Raw genomic sequence first — 23503 nt, 5'->3', positions numbered from 1 at the left:
TCATACTTTTCGGTTATCCATTTTTTCAGTTATCCGACCAACCCCAGTCCCCAATCGAGTCAGATAATCGATGCTCTACTGTATAGGGAAATAGCGGAAGAGAAAGGAATCAAATTAATTAACATATACAAGGATCTAGACAATATATGAGCTGCTAAGAAATGACAAAGACAAGATGAACACCATGAGAGTGCCAGGAGTATACAAAGTACCAATCAAGGATAATAGATTTCACAAGAACCTGGTATATATAGGATCAACAAAAAGGTCGATACAAAAAAGGCTAAAAGAACATAAATACGACATAGACAAAAATAAGAATACAACCGCATTGTCTACATATGCGTCAGACCCATATATACATGCTGACCTAACGGGCTGCTACCCTTATAAAAAAATCATTCCAAACCGACCATATAATGGAATTGGAAAAATTGGAAATATACAAGGCCAGCAAAGCAGGAAACTGCATAAATTATAAAGACAGCAATGCCATATCGTACGCATGGCATATGCATGCCAGGGACAACAACAACAGATGTGACATCTTACTCATGGAATTATGGGCTAGAGTATTAATATGCAATCGGTGAAAGCCTATAATGGGGAGGAGCATAAATAGCCAAATTAATTTACATCAAATAATTCGAATGCCTGTATTGATTGGCAGTTAATTTTTAAACTCTGCACATTCCAATTTTAGAACATTAATGAACCTGAAGCAGTTCTCGATAGATATATGAAAACGTTTGTTGGAACAAGTTAATAATTTTTATGTTTTACTGGAAATAAAAAGGCTTTAAAAAGACATATTAAGAAATTAGTATTACAAGAATACGAACCGTCAGCCCAATGCTGCCTAGAAAATTTCCGAAGTGTTAGATGTAGGCCTGAGACCCACATACAATTTATGTTGAGGCTAGCCTCCATTTGGAAATACTATTGCGAGCTGAGGAAAGTGAAGGACCTAGAAGCTTTAAAACAACTAATTGTATCGGATAGATTATTCCAGACATTGGATGATGACATGGTGTCTCATATAAGCATTCGTCAGGGCAAGGACTGGTTTAACCCTATCGACATGATGAGAGAGTGCAATCTATATTTTGAAAGTAAAGGAAGACCACTAACCGAGACATATGATGATTTGCAAGGATCACGGTGCCTTTCAGCAGGTCAGGATGCTGATCCAAAGTATGTTTCCCCACCACTGAGAGAAGAGAGATGGGAAGAGATACCCAACTATCGTCGGGAAATAAAATGGAGGGAGTGCTTCATTTGTGGATCAACGCAACATATTTCTAGATCCTATCCACAGAAGATAAGGGATACGCCAATAAATGATAGTCGCACCCAACCCTCAATGGGTTGGAGATGGAACGACGTCACGATAGTGGTGAGTGTAAGGTCAGAATGCTTTGAGGAGAAAATGAGCAGCCATTTGAAGTCAGCCCCCACTATTCAATCTTTACAATACGTTATGGTCAACATAGGTGGGCAAGATACTGAAGCTATCGTAGATTCAGGCACCCAAGTCCAAGTCTTGCACCCCAAAGATGTTACCAACTCGAATGACGGGGACTGGGAAATGATAGTTTTGAGCTCAGCGTTTGGAGAAGAGATTAAGGGACAGACAGTAAAGGTCCCTATGGCTATTAAAGACCATTGCAACCAAACTTTATTATCCCCCATAGAAGTCACAGTGGCACTGACCGAGAAACTGAAAGGCCCTCATATCATGCTGCCAGGTATCCTCAAAATGTTGGAAGAACAAGCTGGAGTGTATAGACCTCCTCACCTTCGTAATCTGTAAGTGGAACAGATAGTAGTGAACCAACTGATTGGGACCGAAGCCAGTACTTAGATATAAGTGATCGATACATAGATCTTTACAATAAAGCATTGTTTGAGAGGACCGATAGTTATAATAGAAGCTATCCGAGCCGAAATGATCCTAGTAGTCAGAATTACAGTGACCAAGAAGATTTAGAAATGTAAATAATTGGGAAGGCAGTCATAAACAAGAAGCAAATTTCTCTAATTTTAGAAGAAGAAATCTAAAAGTTTGCCCTGATAGCTACATGTCATACATGAGAGATAGTGAACGCAACTGTAACTGGTGAGATCCCCATGCTCCAAAAGATGCTCCAAGGGACTGCTGGCGCGACAGCATTCACAGAAATAAGAGTGTCTGGAATCGCCAAAAAAGTAGTAGACATTCCGTGTACAATGACAATTGGAGCAGGCAAGTTGAACAAAAGACCAATCATCAAGGGAAATATTTAAGGGGTCAAGGTAAAGGGTACAGCTCCAACGGCCTCCGATCTCGTGATTATTGTCCATTCAGCCGCGATCAAGAAAGCACAAATCGCATTGCAGTGTCAAATAAATATTCACCTTCTGCAGTTACGGAAGAAATAACTATGATCTTCAATATAAAGGCGACTATGGTGGAAATTACGGTCCTGCCAATGATTGGTAGGATAACTGAGAATTTTTGTAGCACTTGGACGATAAAGGCAGCAATGGACATTTTGGTGGAATTCACGATACTTCTGGTTCAACAACATGTTGGTGACATTAAAAGTGACATTTGTTTCGACGTGTAGTGATGAGAACTATGAACATAATTTGTGTAAAAAGAAAATTGTGATGTGCCGTGTATCGTGCCATGAACCTTTTGTATTCTCTAGAAGCTAAGTTTTGTTGTAACCTTTTTTTTGAAGTTAGTTCAGATTTGTGTTCGGGTTAACACCCTAACATTTATCTTGCAGCAGGAGTGTAGTGATATCAGACCTCCTCATCCTCCTTCACTTGCAGTTTTGTTGGAACGGGTACAATCCACCTGCACACAGTAATAAAGGGTTGCAAAAAATAATAATAAATATAGACAGAGCACCACAAAACTGGAGAGAGAAAAAGGTGGGAGAGGGACAGAGAGAGGACTTCGGGAAATGGTAGAGAGAGGAAAGGTGAAGTGGTGGTCCCTGAGTGTAGAATACAGTTTTTTTGTGTAGAAACATCTGACTGTTTTAGTTTTGTGTGACGAATTGACAGAGTGGAATCCACTGATTCAGAACGGGTTCCCTACACTAGTATTCATAAATATTAATTATTATTATAAAATATATTATATTAATAAATTGTCATTTAATTTAACTTAAGCATGTTTAAACACAAATTCCTTAATGCCATTTACATTATGTGACTGTCAATTAATGTAGTTTTTATTAATTAATTTGATTTAGATTCCATTTTGCAGTGCATAGCAAGAAACAGCAATAATAACTTTCCCACATGTGCTTCAAAATATAATTTAAATAGTAACATCATTGATGACTTGTATTGTGACATCTAATGATATCAGGTAATCATGGTGCCACTAACATCTGAATCGGTAGTCCTGCCATTTGTTGGTTGGGCCATCAACTAGCATAGGAGGTATAGGAAGCTGACCATCTGTGGCTGGCTCTGCTGAATAGCTTGTTCAGAAACTGGGGCAAAAAAAAAAAAAAAAAAAAAAAAAAAAAATTTTGTTTGTAAACTGAATTGTTTGAAACCAGAGGTTTGACTGTAATTTTTGTCTTGTTATATATTCATCAATGATACTTTACATAAACTATAATAAGTTATTAATTTGTAATAATCTTTCTTTATTTATTTAACACGATGAAGTGTGTAATTTATACATGACACTAAGCTTTCTTTACATTCTTTATTCTTCTTTTGTTACCAATACGCATTTTAGGTTTATACCCCTCTTCTGTTGGCTTTTGTTTTTTCAAAAAGCTGGCAAAAGAGGGGTATAAATCTAAAATGCGTATTGGTAACAAAAGAAGAATAAAGAATGTAAGGAAAGCTTAGTGTCATGTATAAATTACACACTTCATCATGTTACATAAATAAATAAGACAGACAGACATGGTTTCATATGAGGAAAATTGTGATATTCTTATTTACTTTTATCAACAATGGTATTAATAAGATGGTACATTTTAAATCTTTGAAGTACAACAATGTAGCAGTTATTAAACTCATCATTTAATTATATTAAGGAATAATTTACTAAAGGGTTAATAAATTTATCTATTTGCATATTTTGAGTATTTTATTTATTAACCTTTCAGCAGTGAGAGAGTCAGGTATGGTTTTATCCCTTAGTAGTGGATAATATAAGTGAAAAATTTTTTAAGTATTTTTTCACGCAATTTTTCTCATTTCTGTTTTGGAAGAAATATTTGTAAACAGTCATGTCTAGTAAAGAAAAGTCTTTTTTTATTGTTACATAATTCATTTTTTATGTGAATTTTTTTTTACAGTAGTTTTTGGCGATACCCCCAAAAGAATTTAGCAGATGTACACGTCCCTCACCACTGCCACACAATCGCCTTCGATGTATATATATACATCCCTCACTGCTGAGTGGTTAATAACAAAAAATAAGAATAATTGCTGCAAGTAATAATTTACATAAATTATTACTTGCAGCAATTATACTTATTAACATATTCTGTCTTCAGAAAAGTGAATAAAAATTACAAAAAGAAAAACTTCATTAATCCAAAAATGTTTAGTTATTAAAATTTAAATTTTAAAACAAACTTATTTAACTATATACATAACATTATATCTTTTGTTTAAATTTTCACATCTCTTAAGTAATAATTATTATTATTATTATGTTCGGTTATGTGAGATATACTCGGTTCACACCGGTGGCAATGTACTATGCCGGACCAGTCAAGGCATAGTAACCAAAACAATAATTAAAGTGTATCAGTGTGTGTGTCTGTATTCAAGAATTTTCTCACAATATGACATGTATTCAATATAGTGGCCTTCTGTAGTGTGATGTATGTGTTTCTATTCAATTGTAATGTGCCCAGGCTTTTGTGCAGTGTGTGTGGTATGACACCCGTAGAAGAAGAGAACAACAGGTACAATAAGCACCCTATCCATCCTCCACAGATGCCTTATTTCCTGGGCAAGTTCTGTGTACTTGCTAATTTTTTCAGTGCATGCGTTTTGTATATTGTGAGTGTTTGGAATGGATATGTCTATAATGTATGTGATTTTATTGTGTTTGTCAATGAGTGTGATGTCTGGTCTGTTGTGGTAAATTGTTTTATCTGTGATTATGGCTCTGTCGTAGTACATTTTGTGCGTGTTGTTTTCCAATACTGTCTGTGGAATGTATTTGTAGTATGGTTCGTGAATGTCTACTAATTTGTGTTTCTTTGCAAGCTCTTGGTGTATTATATTTGCTACTTGATTATGTCTGTGTAAATAATCTGTCTGTGCCAAGAGCTTGCAACCAGAGGTGATGTGTTGTATAGTTTCTGACATGATGTGACATTTTCTGCATGTGTCATTTGTGAGTGTTGCATCTTTGAGTATGTGTTTTCTGTAGTTTTTAGTATTTATGACCTAATCCTGTATGGCAATCATGAATCCTTCCGTCTCCCCAAAGAGGCATCCCTGAGCTAACCAGCTGTTTGATGCAGTTTTGTCAACAAAATCCTGGGCCAGATCATAAGGATGCCTGCCATGGAGTGCCTTTTGAGCCCACAGTTGCTTAATGGTGTCTATGCTTTTTATATGTTGTGTTGTTCCGTACAACATGAGTCTAAGTTTAATGGCGTGTTATTTGAGTCTGCTAGAGTTACTGCTTTATGTAATTGTGATGTTTCTTGTTTTTTGTAGAAAAACTCTCGCAGTGACTGTATTTGTTTGTAGTGAAGGTTAACTATGTCAATCAGGCCACGTCCGCCATCTTTACGTGGAAGGGTTAATCTTTCTGTGGCGGATTTAGGATGATGTTGTTTATGCTTAGTAAGTGTTGTTCTTGTTTTCCTTTGGAGTTGCTCAAGATCTGTGTGAGTCCAATGTATAACTCCAAAAGAATATGTGAGTACTGGGATGACATATGTGTTTATTGCTTTAACTGTGTGTTTTGCATTTAACTCTGTTCTGAGAATAGCATTTATTCTTTAATTAATCTTTGCTTTATTTGTGCATGTTCTGTTAGTTTGACCTGTTGGAATCCTAAATACTTGTAGAACTCGCCCTCTTCCATGGATTCAATAATGTCTCCATTTCCAAGTGCAAAATCTTCTTTCTTCAGGATTCCTTTTTCTATGTGAACTGTTTTGCATTTATCTAGGCCAAATTCCATTTGTATGTCCTTGGTGTATGAATGTGTGATTTGTAGGAGTTGATGAAGTTGTTTTTGTGTGGATGCATAAAGTTTTATGTCATCCATGTACATGAGATGTGACAGTGTATACTGTGTTGTTTTTTCATGTCTGATATTGTAACCATATTGTGTGTTGTTTAACATGTTGGATAATGAATTCAGGGCTAAGCAGAACCAGAGAGGACTCAAGGAATCTCCTTGAAAAATTCCTCGCCTAATAAGAATTTGGTTTGTTTGTATGGAAGTGTTACTAACCCTGAGATGTAGTGTTGTTCTCCAGTGCTGCATAGTGTTTTGAAAGAATGCAATGAGTAATGGATGTATTTTGTGCATGTGTAGGATATGTAGCAGCCAACTGTGTGGAACACTGTCAAATGCTTTTCTGTAGTCTATATATGCCATGTGTATGTTTCTGTGTTGTTTGTGTGCTTGCCGTAGAATGACTGAATCTACGAGTAACTGTTCTTTGCATCCCTGTGATTTCTACGGCAACCTTTTTGTTGTTCCGTTAGAATGTCGTGTTCTTCAACATGTTTGTATATTTTGTTTGCGATACAGGATGTCAATAATTTGTAGAGTGTTGGAAGACATGTAATTGGTCTGTATTGTGTGGGGTCTGTGGTATTGTTGTTTTTAGGTTTCATGTAGGTGATGCCCTGAGTAAGAAAATTTGGCATGTCTTGTGGATTGATGATGATGTGTGTTAGGTGTTTAGCTAGTTCCTGGTGCAGTGATGTAAACTTTTTGTTCCAGAAATTGGGAATGTTGTCTACACCAGGTGTCTTCCAGTTGTGTGTTCTGTTAACAGTGTATTGGAAATCATGTATGTTTATTTCAGCACAGGGCATAGTTGGTATGTTGTGCAAGTTTCTGTTCTCCTCCTCGATCCAGCCTGCATCGGCATTGTGCGTGACAGCACTGGACCAAAGAGAAGACCAATATGTTGTGAGTTCTTCTTCTGTTGGTGCCCACTGTGCTGTGTATCAGTGTTTGCTTTGTTATTAATTTGTCTGTAAAAGAGTTTTTCATTGTTTGTAAATAATTTATTTTGTTGTTTTCGTAGTGTACATATTTTGTATCGTTTGAGTCTACGTGCTTTGGCAGCAAGTTTTTGTTTTAGTGTATCAATGTATTCTGTAATGCGAGTGTCGTGACGTTCGTGTTTTGTGTGTGTTTTTATTTTCTTGAAAATGTTTTTGAGCTGTTTCCTTAATTTGGGTGTTATGTTGTTTTTAGTGTATTGTGTCAGCCTGCCTAATTGCTGTCTAATGTCATTTATTTGTGTTTCTATTCTTCTCTGCCAGGCAGGCTTGTGATAGAATTGTGTTTTCTGTGTATTTGTCTGTGATTGTACTTTCAGTCCATGGTGTGTCACTACTGTGACTGCCCCAGCATAAACTAATGTATGAATGTCTGCGAGTGTAGAAATTAAATGAATGTAGTGTGGTAGTAAGTGAGTGTTTACATAATTTAGTGTTTTTCCTACTTCCTTTGACGTGTTGATTTTTGGTATTCGTGGTCGTTGTGTGGGATCTGTGCCTGTATGATTTAGTGAGTGTTTCCTGAAATATAAGTGAGAGCGTATTAACTAAATCCATGTCTATGTTATCAGTGATGGATGAGGAAGTGTCTGTAGTATCATTAGTGGTAATTGTTGTATGTGTGTTATTATCAATGTTTGTTGCTGGATTATCCTGACAGGTTACATGATCTTCATTAATGTTAAATGTTCTGTGTGTTGATGTATTTGATCAGCAACTTGTTGTTTGATAAGTTCAAGTGTTGTTTGTGAGATTAGGTTGTGTATAATTGTTCTTTTTTGATTAACAACCCTTTGTTCGGTGACAGTGAGGTGAGGATATTGTTGTGTGAATCTATGGTGTAGTTGTTGTCTGTATGCTGTCATGTTTGTTTCGAGTTTTGTGATGGTGTAGTAAGTACGGATGATAAACTCGTTCATTTCTACTGTCCATTTCATCCGTTGGCGTGGTTTTCCAGCCTTTGTGGTCTGTGGATGCATTGCCACAGAAACACCAAGGCTGGGTTAGTTCCTCACATCTGTTGAGGGCATTGCAGTAGCCATGCTTGGGCCGGTGCTGCTTTCGCCACCGGTAACTGTGACTGTAAGGGAGACTGTGGCCTATTTTTCGAACGTGAGCCTCTGCCTAACCCACGAATGTGGACCTTGTTAACCCGGGCGACGTCCGAGCTGGTATCACACTTTGATCTAGTTATTACCATAATAAATATCACCACAGAATGTGGGTGTGGTCACTCTTAGCTTCATTTCTCCCCATAGACCTTACTGGCATGGGTGTCCTTACCAGGAGCTTGTGCTCCAGCCTGCATTGCCCTATGGATCAGTAAAATTACTGGGCTTTCCCACCACGACCAGGTGGTGACCATGGGAGAGTTGTTGTTGTTGTCATTATTATTATTATTATTATTATTATTATTTAGAATAGTCCACCAGTGGCTAAAACCACCAACTACTGGCCACATGGAGTTTTTTCCAAGTTTTCTTCACATTTGTAACACCGAAGTAAGAAGCCTGATTTCCCATAGAAAATATTAAAAACAACACCTTAATATTTCCAGCAATAAATTATTTAATAATAACGTTTGCCAGCTACGATCTGTAAGAGAGAAATGCAAATCCCCTACTTTAGCCATTGAGAAGCAACTTGTCAAGTTTATCCAGCTGAAGATTCAAGAATACCCCTATGCTATAAAAAACGAGATACAACTTGTGGAGAAGCTCAACAGCATTACCCGCAAGGATAGAGAATGTATGACTGTAATGGATTTTAAGTCCTTGTTTCCATCTATAAGGCTACCACCATGTTTTTGTGAACTGAAGGACTTTCTTTTTGCAAACATAGAAAATGCAGCGAGATACTATACGAACATTTTAGAACTTGCAAATTTAATATGCTACACATCGTTTTTCATATTTGAAGATGAGACATATTTGCCAATGGGGAGCCCAATGTCTGCTATTTTATGTGAACTTGTTTTACATTGTTTGGAAAACAAGGTCCTATGCATTTTTCAAAATCAAATCATTTTATACGCAAGATATGTGTGTGACCATAGGGCCGGTATCTCTTTGATACCACGTCAGGATGACACCACTGTATCCTTTAGATTGATACAGAAAATCAATTGCGCGAGCGGTTACGTATGGGTTAGACCCGGAATGAAGCGAGTGGAGAGGATGACGGAAAGAACGCACCCAGAGATTTATATATAAAAATATACCCGTTTATTTTTTCCATAGGACTAATTAGATACAAGCGATTACTTTACAGAGAGACACGTGATAAGGTACATGGCTCACGATCCGCGAACATAAATTCTACGCGGATTAGAGAGAGAGAGAGAGAGAGCTTACAAATATTCGCGTGTAGGATAAATACCTTAAGATATGTAGTCGGATGTCGATGTAATAATCGATGATATCCTTATAGACCGTTGTAGGCGTTCGGACTAAGAATAGATGATCTTGTAGTAGATCGTCGGTAATGACTCTGTCCACTAACAGGTAATAGTTGTTCAGATAGGAAGTGTAACGATGACAGTTTGGCTTGAATATAGATGATGAGGGAGGATCGGCGGCGACAGGTAACTATCCTTTTGAGCGCACAAACACACGGTCAGTAACAACTTCTTCGTCTTACTCATCGTGCTCCCTTTTTATATGGGGAGGGAGTTTGCAGGCCCTTCTTTGATTTCGTCAGAAGAGATGATCTTCTTGGACCAATAAAATTATTGGTGACGTAGTCGTGTCACCGAAATTTGACTCATCTTAACAAGGAACTCAACTCGTGGGAATCGAGTTTAAACTGTTCTTATCAACAGAATTTATCAGTTGATTTCCCGTTTAACTAACCCTTTTTGGTCTATTTCGTTCCGTTTTTGTATAAAATGTAGAGTTTGTATAAAATATAGTTAAAAGATTATAAAGGTACAGGTACATATAAATGATAAAGTTCACAATATCCCGATCGTCACAATGTGGATGATGTTTTCATCCTCTGGAAAAATGATAGCAGCGCTTGGGATTTCCTTAATGAAAATCAACAAAAACCAATATGGTTTGACATTATCAATGGACGAAGAAAGTGCTTCTAATGTAAATTTCCTTGATCTTTCCATCACATGCAAGGAGTCCGTCAAATATGGACGGACATTTATAGAAAACCCAGTTATCAGCCCATTATTATAACAAAAAATTCTTTCGATCCTAGGATTTTTAAATATGAGGCATTTTGTGCTTGGATCATGCGTGCCTACATGCATTGCACCAGTGTTGTTGATACCTATAAGGAATTAAGTTACATTCATACTACAGCATTACAGCAAGGATATTGGAGTAAAGAGGTTGATGGGCTTATCACTAAGTTTCAGAAGACAAAAAATCGACAACTTCCTCCTATGAATCAAGGAAGAAAGATGGTTCTCAATTATTTTCCTTTCTTGCACATGATGATTAAGAAAGTAGCCAACAATAACAACATAAGGTTGTTGTATCAACATAATCCTACGATATATAGAATATTAAGAAATGACAAGAAAAAAAGAAAACTAGAATTCTAGGACGGGTATATTCTATACCTTTAAAGGATTGTCACTTTAATTCGGATCTTGTATACGTTGGTGCAACTCTGAGACATTTAAAGCAGAGGCTTAAAGAACATAAATACTCCATTGCTAAGAGCTTGGATAGTACTGTGCTTGTGGCTTTCACTAAGCATCAGGATGTCGACATTCATTGGGACAAAGCGTCTATCATTAGGCCACGAACAACAAACAAATGCTGAAACATCTAAAAAAACTAGAAATCTACAAAGCCCACATTAGCATGGGTTGTATTAACCATAGGGATGCAGATGATTTATCCACTGCATGGAAATCATTTTACCAAAGTGCATAACATTTTTCTTGTAATAGACATGTTTTGCATTATTGCAGCAATAATTTTTGTCATGTTTTTATTTTTATTATTACTACTATATGTAGCGCACACACAATTTGATAGTTTCTAATACACAACTGCGTTTTTACATTAGAATTAATTTGAATTTTTAAATATTTGTATTGCTTCTAATCTATTTTTCTGCATTCTTTTTTGTTTTGAGTTCATTTAACTGAAGACGGCTATTTAAAATAGTCAAAAACGTTATTATTAAATAATTTATTGCTGAAAATATTAAGGTGTTGTTTTTAATAGTTTATTTTCCAGTAGGTTGTTTGTTTATTCCCATAGAAAGTCCTGCCGGGAAGCATTCCCCCCTGGAAGATTGCCCAAGTGTCGCATTACCATATTCAATCAATCCTATTGTTCAGAATATATCTAGCAAGGTAAATTCCTCTTCTGTAGCAGAAATTTGACTATCTGCACATTTATGTATAAGTTGAATTTATGCTTTGTACGCCTATTTATAACGGACAAGTACTCTACATTATTATTAACCATCCAATTTGTTATACTCTATGCAATTTAAAACAAAATAAACTGCTAATCATTATTGAAGAAATTTAATATTTATAAATGTTCAAAATAAAGCAAGTTTCTTGTAATGTATATTAGTCCAATCTGGTCCATTAACAATCTTAATACATTATTTATTGTATATACAAAAGGAAATGTCATAACACAATTGATAAATAATGCCCATAACAAAAGATTAAAATACAAATAATAAAAGGATAATCAGTATGCATGATAAAAATATACATAAAAACAAATGATTATAAAATATAATCATTCACAAATGTGTTTAAAAATGTAGAGAATCTTCATGTAGAGATTGTTCCACACAGCCAATATTTTGAACAGACTGATAGAAAAAATGATGTGAAGGAAATGGAAAGCCTAAAAGACAGGGTAAAAAACAAGTTTAATTACGAGTAACTCAAGGTGGAACTCTTAGACACAGTCAATCAGAACGAATGGAATCATGGAAGTATTTGTATAAAAGTAAATGGTCAAAATATTTAATACATTTGGTAAAACGACTCTAGCTAGAGGGCTAATAAATTATAAAAGGTAATTTGAGAATCAGCCAGTAAATTTATTTTTATTACACTTAAAAATTGTTATTTAATTGTAACTGATATAAGTTTCAGTAAAATAAAACATACATTTGAATTTTTGATTTATGTTCATGAAATAAAATATTAATCTGTACTTAACTGTTTTTATTGCATGCTATCTATAATTTATTCTTTTTGGTCTCAGTACAAACAGAGGTTGGTGAATTAAATTAATTTTGGAAGTTGCTAATTGAAACATAGTTGGAAAACTCTAGTTTACATCATCATATACATTATAATAAATATATATGATGTGAACTAGAGTTACTATTATACAATATACACATGTTGTATAACGATGAAAATAATTACTCAATAGTTCTGTTATTAAACAACACAGCATAACAAATTATAACCTTACCTTTTTTGGATATCTTTGTTAATTATTTGATTATATATCTTTAACCAAATAAAAATAGTTACCTAAGCCATCTATAGAACTCTCTCGTAGCAAACTCAAACAAATATCACCATCTTCACTAATGTTTGGATGCCATAACCGCGTAGTACATTTTACCTTTGGAGGCTAATAATAAAATAAACATTGAAATGTTTACAACAACTTAATAAAAATACATTAATTTGTTACACATCTTTAAACATATAAATACAAACAACTTTTGGTTGTAATTCATGCCTTAAAGTGCACATGAAAACCAGATGTCTAAAAGACTACTAGAGTCATATGATTTAAAAGGAATTTGTTCAGAAAGCTAAAAAATATGATAAAATCTCTTACTGAAACAGGAAAGTTTTTATTTATTTTTTTTCATTGTGTATGTTATATTTCATAAATTATTATTTATAACATTAAATCCACAGACTAAAACAGAAATATAGCTGATAAAAATTAATTATTGCAAATGGTTTTAATGTTACAAAACTAATAGAAAGTGCCATTATGCAATAACTCAAAAGTTATCGCACGGTAACATTTTCTACCATACTTGTTTATTGGCTGAAAATAGAGAAAAGTCTGAATTTGGCTTGTAAAAATTTAGGAGTTATCAAAGTATTTATACAAAACAGTGAGTTGTACAGAAGTTGAACGTCCAAAAGTCAAAGAGTATCATTACTTACAAAAAGTTTTAAAATTAATACACAGTGGAACCTTGCTTAACGAGCACCTCACACGAGTATTTCACATAACGAGCAAAACAAATTGTAAAAATTTACCTCGCTTAATGAGTGATATTTCGCATAACAAGTGATGAGGAGAGGGGAAGTCCAAAATTGTGCGCATGCGGCATGCTCCATCAGTCTGTGTTTAGCACTCGTTCCGCTAGCATCTTAGTGTCGCTTACGATCACATATTTTTTCCAAATTTGTGTTCACACGTATTACTTATAAACATCGACAACCGTAGCCCGTTATATAATAAACACGCCAAACGATATGCCAAATTCTTGGGTCATTAAATTTAATGACCGATTCCAAATTAAATTTTAGAAACGTCTGAATTAAAAATTAACTATTTATAATTATTGAATTTAATACGAGATGGAAACGTAACTGCCTACCTCTAGTCAAATTAATTAATTTCTAATATTTAATTATAGCCTTTACATAACCCAAGAATTTGGCATATCGTTTGGAGTGTTTATCAAACATATTAGCTGTAATTTATTTTTTTTTTCGTTTCTGCAAATCAAATTCTCATTTCAGGATGGTTCATTCTGCGCTAGAAGAAAAGATGATGATGATTCATGCTCCTTAACAGTGTATATTATACAATTTTTTAAAAAAATAAACGTTATACATAAAACATTTGAGTATTTTTTCGGCGTGGAACGCATTATCATATTTTACATTAATTTCTATGGGAAAAATTGTTTCGCTTAACGAGTGTTTCACATTATGAGTAAGACTCTGGAACGAATTATGCTCGTTAAGCGAGGTTCCACTGTATTTAGTTTATTAATTTGATTTCAAAACATCCAGTTGAAGAAGAATAACATTTAGATGATTATATTAGATTTATTATTGCCACGTAATATATAAATTTAAGAATACCTGAAAAATTTCAATATTTATTAATATATATATATATTAGTTTTGTATTTTTGAAAGTGACAGAAAATATTTTAGATAATTATTTTTACTTTCACTTTAAATTGCTTGTATATTAAATTTTGTTTCATTAAATATTAATTATAACAATTTTTGTTATAATTAATATTTAATAACTTTATAATTATAACAATAAAGTTTTGAATACTGTTAATAAACTATTGTAATAGTAAATAATGTATTTGTATTAAAATATTTCAGACAGAATGATATATTAAACATCATAAAATAATTATAGCAAAAGTTTTAGTTTTGAAAAACTCAGCTAACTTTAGACACTTAAAATATGCAGTAAATACATAGGGTTTCAAAAAAAGATAGATGTACAAAACTTATAAGGGATGGAAGAACACACTAAAACAGATATTTGTCATCATAGAATGCATAGACAAATGTGAAGTGTTTTGGTGTAAACACAGTAATGACTCATGACACAGAACATGACAATAAAGCTTTAATAATGGATAATTACAGAACTTGCTCAAAAGAGCAATCACCGACCATAACATATGCTTCGGTGTTGAAGAAGTAAACCACATACATTTTGAAAGATACCAGGTATCTTGCACACGGCTGCAGCAGCAACACTAATTCTGATGAAGCGGTCCTCAGAGGTCTCTGCACATGAAATGTATATAGGCCTTCTCAGCAATGAAATAATGATTCATCTCTTCAAACTATTGAAGTTGTGAATTATCATGTGTGTGAAAAATGTGCTTTTATACACTTGTCAGAAAGTACCCTCTACCTCTACTGTTCCAATTTGCCCATGCATTGTATGATGAGAAATGATTAGTTTGATGTGTTCTTCTACCCCTTAAAGTTTGTCCATATATTTTGAAACACCCTGTATATCAAAATGTTAGGATTTAAAATCATCTACAATATATGATATGACATTAACAATCTATATTGCATAGTTATTTTTTGATTTTTTAATGTTTCATACCCATTTGATAGTGGAAAATTGTTTGGGAAAAAGTATTTTTAGAAAAATTAAATATTTTTAAATTCAATACTTGTGGCATTTTCACTCATCTCTTTCATCTATTATTATGATAAAAAAATTAATTTAAATTTTCTTCAGACTTATGTAAGAAAAATTGCACACTTTCTAATTCTGCAAAAATAATGAGGAATGACAGCTTTTCTGACAATTGTCATAAGCCATTATCTAACTTTTCTCTAGAAAAATTAGTTGAAAATAAACAGGCTTCATTTTAGATGTTTAATGATTTATTTATTACTTTCAGGGTTTCCCTCAATCTCAAAATTTATAACTAAATTAAAATTTTTATAAGATGATATTTTTTAGAAACTAAATAAACTTACATAAAACAGGACAATATTAAGAAGTAATATTCTACGATTAGGACTAGACAAGTTAATTGACAATGTAAGTATAAATAAGTTAATTCATTGCATTCATTTTATCTTGAAAGAAAAACTGAATATGATGAATATATTTGTTTTTATTTAATTATGTTTATTAAACTATTGTTATCAAATATACCAAATGCTGTTTTGTTACCTCTTTCAATAAATTATTCAGATAGCATTTATAAAAAAAAAAAAGTACTGTTTGCTGCATAAATGTTTGCACTTATTCTATATGACATATTTCTATCTTGTCTTTATACTATACCTTGTATAATTTATAAATGAAATGATTAATTTGATTACTGCAATTTTTGTAATTTACAAGGAAGCAACATTTGATATGTTTATTTCTTCTCTTTATCTGATAAAATTTCAAAAGTATAAACATTGGAAACCTAAGAAGGAAAAAATTATTGAAATGAAAGATAAAATTTCAGTTTCTGATATGTGATGGCTATAATTTCACAATCTTACAATAAAAAGCTCTAGCCATGCGTGCGTTACATTGTGTGGGTGAAGCATGCAAGGCTATAGTAGTGAGCAGCAATTAGTGTGGGGCTTGGGCCATCAAAACTCAAGTTCTGAGAGTTTTTAGGTAGAATCCTGCCACCAGGTATGTATTATCAGACACACCTCCAATTTAGACTCTAGTGAAGTCAGATATGTAAGGTGCGAGGGTCAGAGTCACTCCGAAGTCCAGGAATAAGCCTCTTAAGAGGGTGAATGCAAAATCAATTAAACCAACTTAAGAATAAAAAGGAAAATTTATTACAGAAAAAAAAACTAAACATAACATTAGAATTAAGTGTTAAATTAATATTAAATACAAAGTCTGTCCACAGAAGTTAGCCTATTTCTATACTAGTATAACGGGAGGTGTACCTAGCAAAGAGCATTCAAAACTTTGCAACTCGCAACATACTAGGAGAAGAATTGTCTTCTCTTCAAAGAACTCCTTTCTTCTTTTCATTTCCTTTTGCACTTTACCCTTTCCTTCTTTCTCTCTCTCTCTTTTTGCTGACTATTTCCTCCAGATTTATCACACTCCTCTGGTACAGCTTTACAGTTGTATTGTTCTTTTCTTATAGTTGACTCTTTCTGGATGTTGTGTTCTTCACTCTCTCCTTTTATACGTGATTTTCATCATTCCCTTTTACTCTTGTTTTTGACCAATCATGATTTAATTCCAGAGGAAATCGAGGGAATGAAGAATAAGCATGATTGGTTATTCTTTAGTCCTCCTTCTCTTGTCCTATATGAATAGTGTGTGTCCATGTAAAATGAATAGAGTAACATCTGTCACCTAACACTATTGAAAAAGGGGTAAATGACAGTCATCCCCTTTGTCTTTTCTTTTGAATATTGTGAGATTTATAACAATTAACTGATAATTTTTTTATTCTAATTTGTTTCTCCTAATTATTTTTAAGTGGTATTGCTAAAAATTTAGAAGGGGGTCCCTAAAATTGGAATAGGCAAAATTCCATTACAATGTTGCTTGATAACAATCAATCCCAATGTTGCATTCACACACATCTTTGAGGTGTGGGTGCAAAGGGCATCTTGTGTGATAACTAACAATTGTATGATGAACAAGCAAACAAAACAGAAACAGGATACAAAATTCATATATAGCTTAAAATACATATATATGTTCTTGAATTATTAACATTATCTTTATAATTTTAATTACCTATATATATAGGTATAATATAACAACAACCAAAAAATGGGAAAATGGTGGGCTTCACATTAGTATTGTTGGAAGAGAGCCCTAAAAGATGCCCCTGTCAATCATTTTCCTCACCCAACACATCGCAGAACAAAATAGTCCATCTCAAACCACTTTGATAACAGGTAGAACTGACCTTGGTTGCACATGCTCAACTTCTGCTCATGCTAATTGCTTAGAATTAAGTGCAAACTCTTATGCAGAAAACAGTATATAAAGTAAATTTAATACATTGCTAAAATATTTTAAATTATAATTAAAATGAATTATAGTTAGTAACTGAGTTAAATTTTATTCAATAATCTTACCACCATATTATAATCTTCTGGTACTTCTATACTAAAACTAAAGCATCCTTCTTCCCAATAACCTTCATCAGGACTGACAACTAAACTGAATTTATGAAGTTCATCAGGATTTTCAAAGGTGACTTCACATGTAGATGGCAAATTACTATGCATATCTTGAACTTCTATATTTTATAATATAATTTTTAAATATTTTTCATGTGATAATCTGTTTTATAAATAAAGTTTAAAAATCAAGAAATTTTTTTAAAATTCCAATTATCTGATAATATTCACTAGCTAAAATATGTATAAATTCTTTAAATATAGCTTCAAATCCAACTTTTACTCCAAAAATTAATTCAATAAAGCTATACAACTATAAAGCCAAACTACCACTAGATCACATCAGCTACTTCCACAATTATATTTAATTAATTACTAAATAACTTATCACTAAAGGAATGTGTTAGGTGTCATCTCTTATTAAATTTAACAAGTAAAACAGCAAGGCCATTTTTGAGATGAGACTATGTCTCAAAGACTCGAGGCTCAACTGTGCACTGTTTTCTGAGGAAAAGAGAAAAATAAGCACTAACCAATGAGGAAAAGCTGACACTGGTACTCATGATCCTGGTGTCAATTACAGCAGGCTTTGTTGCCATCGTGGTTACAATGGGTTGCGTTGTCATGGGCCTGTTCTTGGCTATGGTAAGCAAGAAGATATTTGTACCCGAACTGTCCCAATGTTGCTCTCATTATTTCACCATTCTGCAAAATGACGAAAGCAAGAAAATACACACGTAATGTGTGTCACACGTTTGTCAAAATTCGATTTTGCATCATTTGCATTTTGAAATTCCCAAGAGCAATGCATGCACAAATCTCGCACTAGCACCTGTTTGTAAAAACAGTGCCATTATTATGTATTTTATTTTGACTTGGTCCTTGGTCCCCGACTACCTACAAGTCTGGTTTATTTTGTGTGCGCATGATTTGGGCACCGAATACTCTGTTCCAAATTGCAACTCCTGACATATACTCCTTCATATTTCTAAAGACAGCAGCGCAGTTTTATAGGCAAGACATAGTCTCGTCAATAATTATAATTAAATTAATATGTATTAAATAATTTAAAATATTCTGGAAGAAAAATCAGCCCAGAGTGGGACTCAAACCTGCAACTCCTGCTTACCATGCAGATGCATGGCCATTTATGCTACCTAAGCCTCCAGTCCAATCTCCTCTTCCAATAAACTCTTGAGCGATGGTTGGCTAAGTGCCACGTGTAGAAGTTTATTGGACAAAGGTGCCGAAGATATCTCCAGTTGTCACCTTATGTAATCAAAGATGGTTATATCATATTTAAATGTGTCTGGAAAAGGAGATTGGACTGGAGACTCAAATAAAATAAATGGCAATGGACCTGCACGATAAGTGGAAGTTGCAGGTTTGAGTCCCACTCTGGGTTGATTCTTTTCTTCCAGAATATTCTAAATTATTTAATAAATATTAATTTAATTATAATTATTAAATTTAATAAGAGATGGCACTGAACGCCTCCTTCTAGTGACAAATTATTTAGTAATTAATTAAATATAATCACAGAAAAGTAGCCTGATGTAATCTGAGGGTTGTTCGGCTTTATAAATTTATTGGGTTTTGTGATGTTTGTACATCTATAAAACTATTGTAAACTATTGTATCAAAAACCGAACCAGTGAAGGGCTTGCTTGTAAGAAGCCTGAATATAAAAAAAAATTTTGAATACGCAAATTAAAAATTAAAATTTTAAAGGAAAGTTTTAAAAATCAAAAATTTGATGTAATTTTAACTGGCATTGTTTATTCCATGAGGTAGCATTGAAAATAATTCTAAACAAAATATCACCACTCGAAATAATGAAAAACAATTTAAAAGTTCTTTTTACAATGTATAGAGTTCTTTTAATATATTAGTCCTCTAACTATGTAAATTTACCTTTATTGTAAAAAAATGTCTAGCTTATTATGTTCGTGTAATAATTGAATGACTAATAGTTTTAATCAGCAATATTGCTTAGCTTGTAAATCATCATTAGTTTATTATTATTCTAAGCAGGTAAATATTTATATTTTAGATAAATTTGTATGTCACAACAAAACCTAATCGAAACATTGCAAGTTTAAAGAAAATTTAATCTATAAATTATTTTTATTCTGAAGTCGAAACTATGATATATGTATTCAACAATACCAAAATATTAGACATGCAATTGTGACTATATTTTAATTTTTAGTACCTGTTAGTTTTAATACATAAAACAAATAAATAAATATAAATAAGAAACCACTTCTGAAAGGGAGTCAAAAGTTCTAAACAAAAATAATTCTGTTTGTTTGAATGCTCAGTGTCTTTCTAAAGATCTAATCTGATGATAAAATATAAATTATCTAAAAAACATTATATCAAATAACAGCTTTTGACTCTCTGAAATTTATTAGTGATGGTGTTTTACTTTCAACACACAATGGAGTCATCAGCCAAAAAATATAACAATTAAAAAAGTATTTTATCTATTATAAAATTTAATTACCTAATTATAAAATATTTATATATTTACAAATAAAGAAAATGTAAATTGAAAAATTTGAAAAATAGTAATATACCTTTAACTAGTAGTTTATCTCGTATAGATATGCGCTTTCCTGCCGTTAAATCATTATCTTCCTGATGATCTTCAGATGACTTTTTCATTTTTTTTGATAGAGTAATCATATTTTTAGATCTTTTATCTTACAGGATGGCTTCTGTAATAAATATTTCACAATATAAATATAAATTTGTTTAAAATTTTGTATCAGTAGTAAGTTAATATCTAGTTATTCAGGTTTTATGGTTTAATCAAGTTACATTTTCTCTATTTCTCTCTATTTAAATTTCTGTTGAATTTGCTTAAAAGCATAATTATGTTCTTGTTCCTAAGAATGGCAAAATAAAATATTCATCTTTTAAATAAAATGTCATCTATGTAACAAAATTTCATATGAAATACATTACAATACTCAATGAAAATATTCTTATCACTACTTTAAACAAGAGGTTATCCTTTATAAACTACAATGGTATAAATCTATGAATTTAATTATTCATTTTATTTTTCATTCTATCACTAACACTGATGGAATCAAAAAAGTAATATAATTAATAAACAAAGGCTATAAAAGTAATTAATAAATTAGAATTTTGAAGTATACTTAATAATTTGCACATAACTGAACAGAAAGACACATTAATCACAACCAGACAATCTGCTGAATTATTGGGCTATTATCCTTTTAATAGCCTGATAATTCAGTGGATTATTTGGTTGTGATTAGTTAAAAAACCTGAGTTATTGAGTTGTTTATACAGTAGAATTTAGAAAAAAAGAGAAAGTATTCAGATTAGGCTTTTCAGTATGAACATCATCCACAAAGACTTTTAGTAGTTATCTGCACATTATTAGAAAAAAAAATACTTTAAATTATATACAGTAATACCTTGGTTTTCGTCAATTTTTTTTCACAAAAAATTTCTCTCTGTTTTCATCGATTGCCTCGGATTTCATCGGCGTGCCCAAGTGACCTCACTGCTAATTTTGCGAAAACAAAGAGTGACCCACGCGCTTTCCTGCTCGGTGTGGCGTTATTTCTCGTTCTGTGAGCATTACCCCGCAACTGCCCACCATTGGCCAACGTTTCTGTTCCCTTCCCAGTGTTTGGGGAACGGAAACGTGGGTTCGTGCTTTGCCGGGATGGCTGGCCACGTGGAGTTTTCCAGTTTTTCTCCACATCCGTAAGTCTGAATAGGGACCAGTTTCCCTTAAACGGATCTCCCGGAAGGCATTATTCCCTGCGATATGACCACCATAAATGCATACAACTACCATAAAATGACAATTACGTCACACTTTACCACGAGGCAATATAAGCTAGAAGCTCATGTCCAACTAACTTCTACAAGACAAGACATTACCCCGCGTGTCTAGCCAAACAATTTCATTGCTTTCCTTCAGATTAGTTTTATATATTAATTTCTTATTGTTTCTAGTATTTAACACTATATTAATTCTCTATAAAATGTGTTTTTGGTATGTATTTTGGAGTGCCTAGAACGAATTAATTGAATTTTCATTGATTCGTATGGAAATAATTGCCTCGGTTTTTGTCAGTTTCGGATTTCGCTGATTGTTTTCGAACGGATTATCGACGAAAACAGAGGTATCACTGTACTTTTTTATAGTTTTGCACTACAGAAATTAGTCACACCTGACATGACAAGAGAAATGGGTACAGATGACAGTGCTCTTTCTGAAAAAATGATCTGTTAATGGGTGCCAGGAGGTTTCAACAACTGGACTCTTGGGTTAGTGACCTGGTCAGTTGAGGCAGATGGACAAAATGTTGCCTGCTTGAGGATTAAAGATTTCTTCTCATGTAACCCATCCTTTCCATTCATCCACATATATAATCTGCACAAGTCCATAACTTATAATGCAGACAGATGCTTTCTCTCTGTCCACTCCACTGTTCAAGTAAATACTTATCTCTATGTTGACATATTTTTTTAAAAAGTTTCTACTATGGCCAACATACCTATTCAATTCATTAAGTATTACCAATATCAAAATCATTATCAAAAGCTACATTAAATATATCCAAATAATAAATATAAATAAGTTTGATCTTAAGATAAAATGATAATTTACAAATGATATGATACTAGAAATATACAACCATTTCAAAGTTGTCAAAACTACACAATAATTTCAATTTACTAACACAGATATTTAGAAAAATATTAGTCTGAAGTCACTTTAAATCCATAACTGTCAAATATTGGCAATTATGCTATCAGTTAACTGTGTAAGCTATGTAAATAAAATTATCTTGGATACATTTACAAGATTAAAACACAGTTTTGAAATATTTATAATCATGTTACTGGTGTGCGTCTTCTAATAAACAGACCGTTTCGAACATTTTCAAACTCTCAGGTTCTTCTTCAGGTAACTAATAACTCCTAAACAAATGCAATTCAAATTAAATTCAATTAGAACACCAGTCAGAACTCTATTGCATGGATATCGATAATGTCATTCGGGCATGTGCCCTTTAACCGCTGTAAATTACCATAAGTTCTTGTCTATGAGCGCCTGCCAGGCTGTTGACAGAGTGATTTCATCCTTAAGGTTAATGCAATTACCATCTTTGAGTGTAGCCATACACATGTAAATAGCTTCTAGCCATCTAAGATGGTGTACGTGTTGCGTAGTGTGGATTGCCTTCGCGTGATTGAACATTGGTTCTACGCCCGGGTCTGAGGCATAGATTGCTAGAGCAGAGGTGGTTCTTGCATGTACATACCCAGGAGTCATTCTTTGTTGGGTGTGTGTACATCATCCCACTCATGGACCATAGATGGGACAGAAGCCTGGTCTATGTAGGATCCACCAAGTGCTCCCTAGAAGTGAGAATGAAAGAGCACACAGTGGATATTCTACATGCAAGAACCACTTCTGCTATAGCCATCTATGCCTCAGACCCGGGCGTAGAACCAATGTTCAATCAAGCGAAGGTGATCCACACTACACAACACGTACACCATCTTAGATGGCTAGAAGCTATTTACATGTGTATGGCTACACTCAAAGATGGTAATTGCATTAACCATAAGGATGAAATCACTCTGTCAACAGCCTGGCAGGCGCTCATAGAC

At 33.4% G+C, this 23503-nt stretch overlaps 1 protein-coding gene across 1 annotated transcript in view; it reads right to left on the bottom strand.

The window, feature by feature from the left end:
• Nucleotides 1-23503, bottom strand: part of LOC136974624 (NEDD8-conjugating enzyme UBE2F-like) — a 39606-nt gene that overhangs the window by 7402 nt on the left and 8701 nt on the right. Inside the window, exons 2-4 of the mRNA XM_067269550.1 lie at nt 20413-20553; nt 17786-17949; nt 12719-12821 (exon numbers count right to left, since the gene is read on the bottom strand). Coding sequence (XP_067125651.1) covers nt 12719-12821; nt 17786-17949; nt 20413-20521 — 376 coding nt within the window. The 5' untranslated portion in view covers nt 20522-20553. The remainder of the gene's footprint in view (nt 1-12718; nt 12822-17785; nt 17950-20412; nt 20554-23503) is intronic.

This window comes from Centruroides vittatus, unplaced genomic scaffold, assembly GCF_030686945.1.
Source record: "Centruroides vittatus isolate TY-2023 unplaced genomic scaffold, ASM3068694v2 contig_351, whole genome shotgun sequence".
NCBI classification, from domain to species: Eukaryota; Metazoa; Arthropoda; class Arachnida; order Scorpiones; family Buthidae; genus Centruroides; species Centruroides vittatus.
This window is presented reverse-complemented; position numbering and strand designations above follow the sequence as displayed.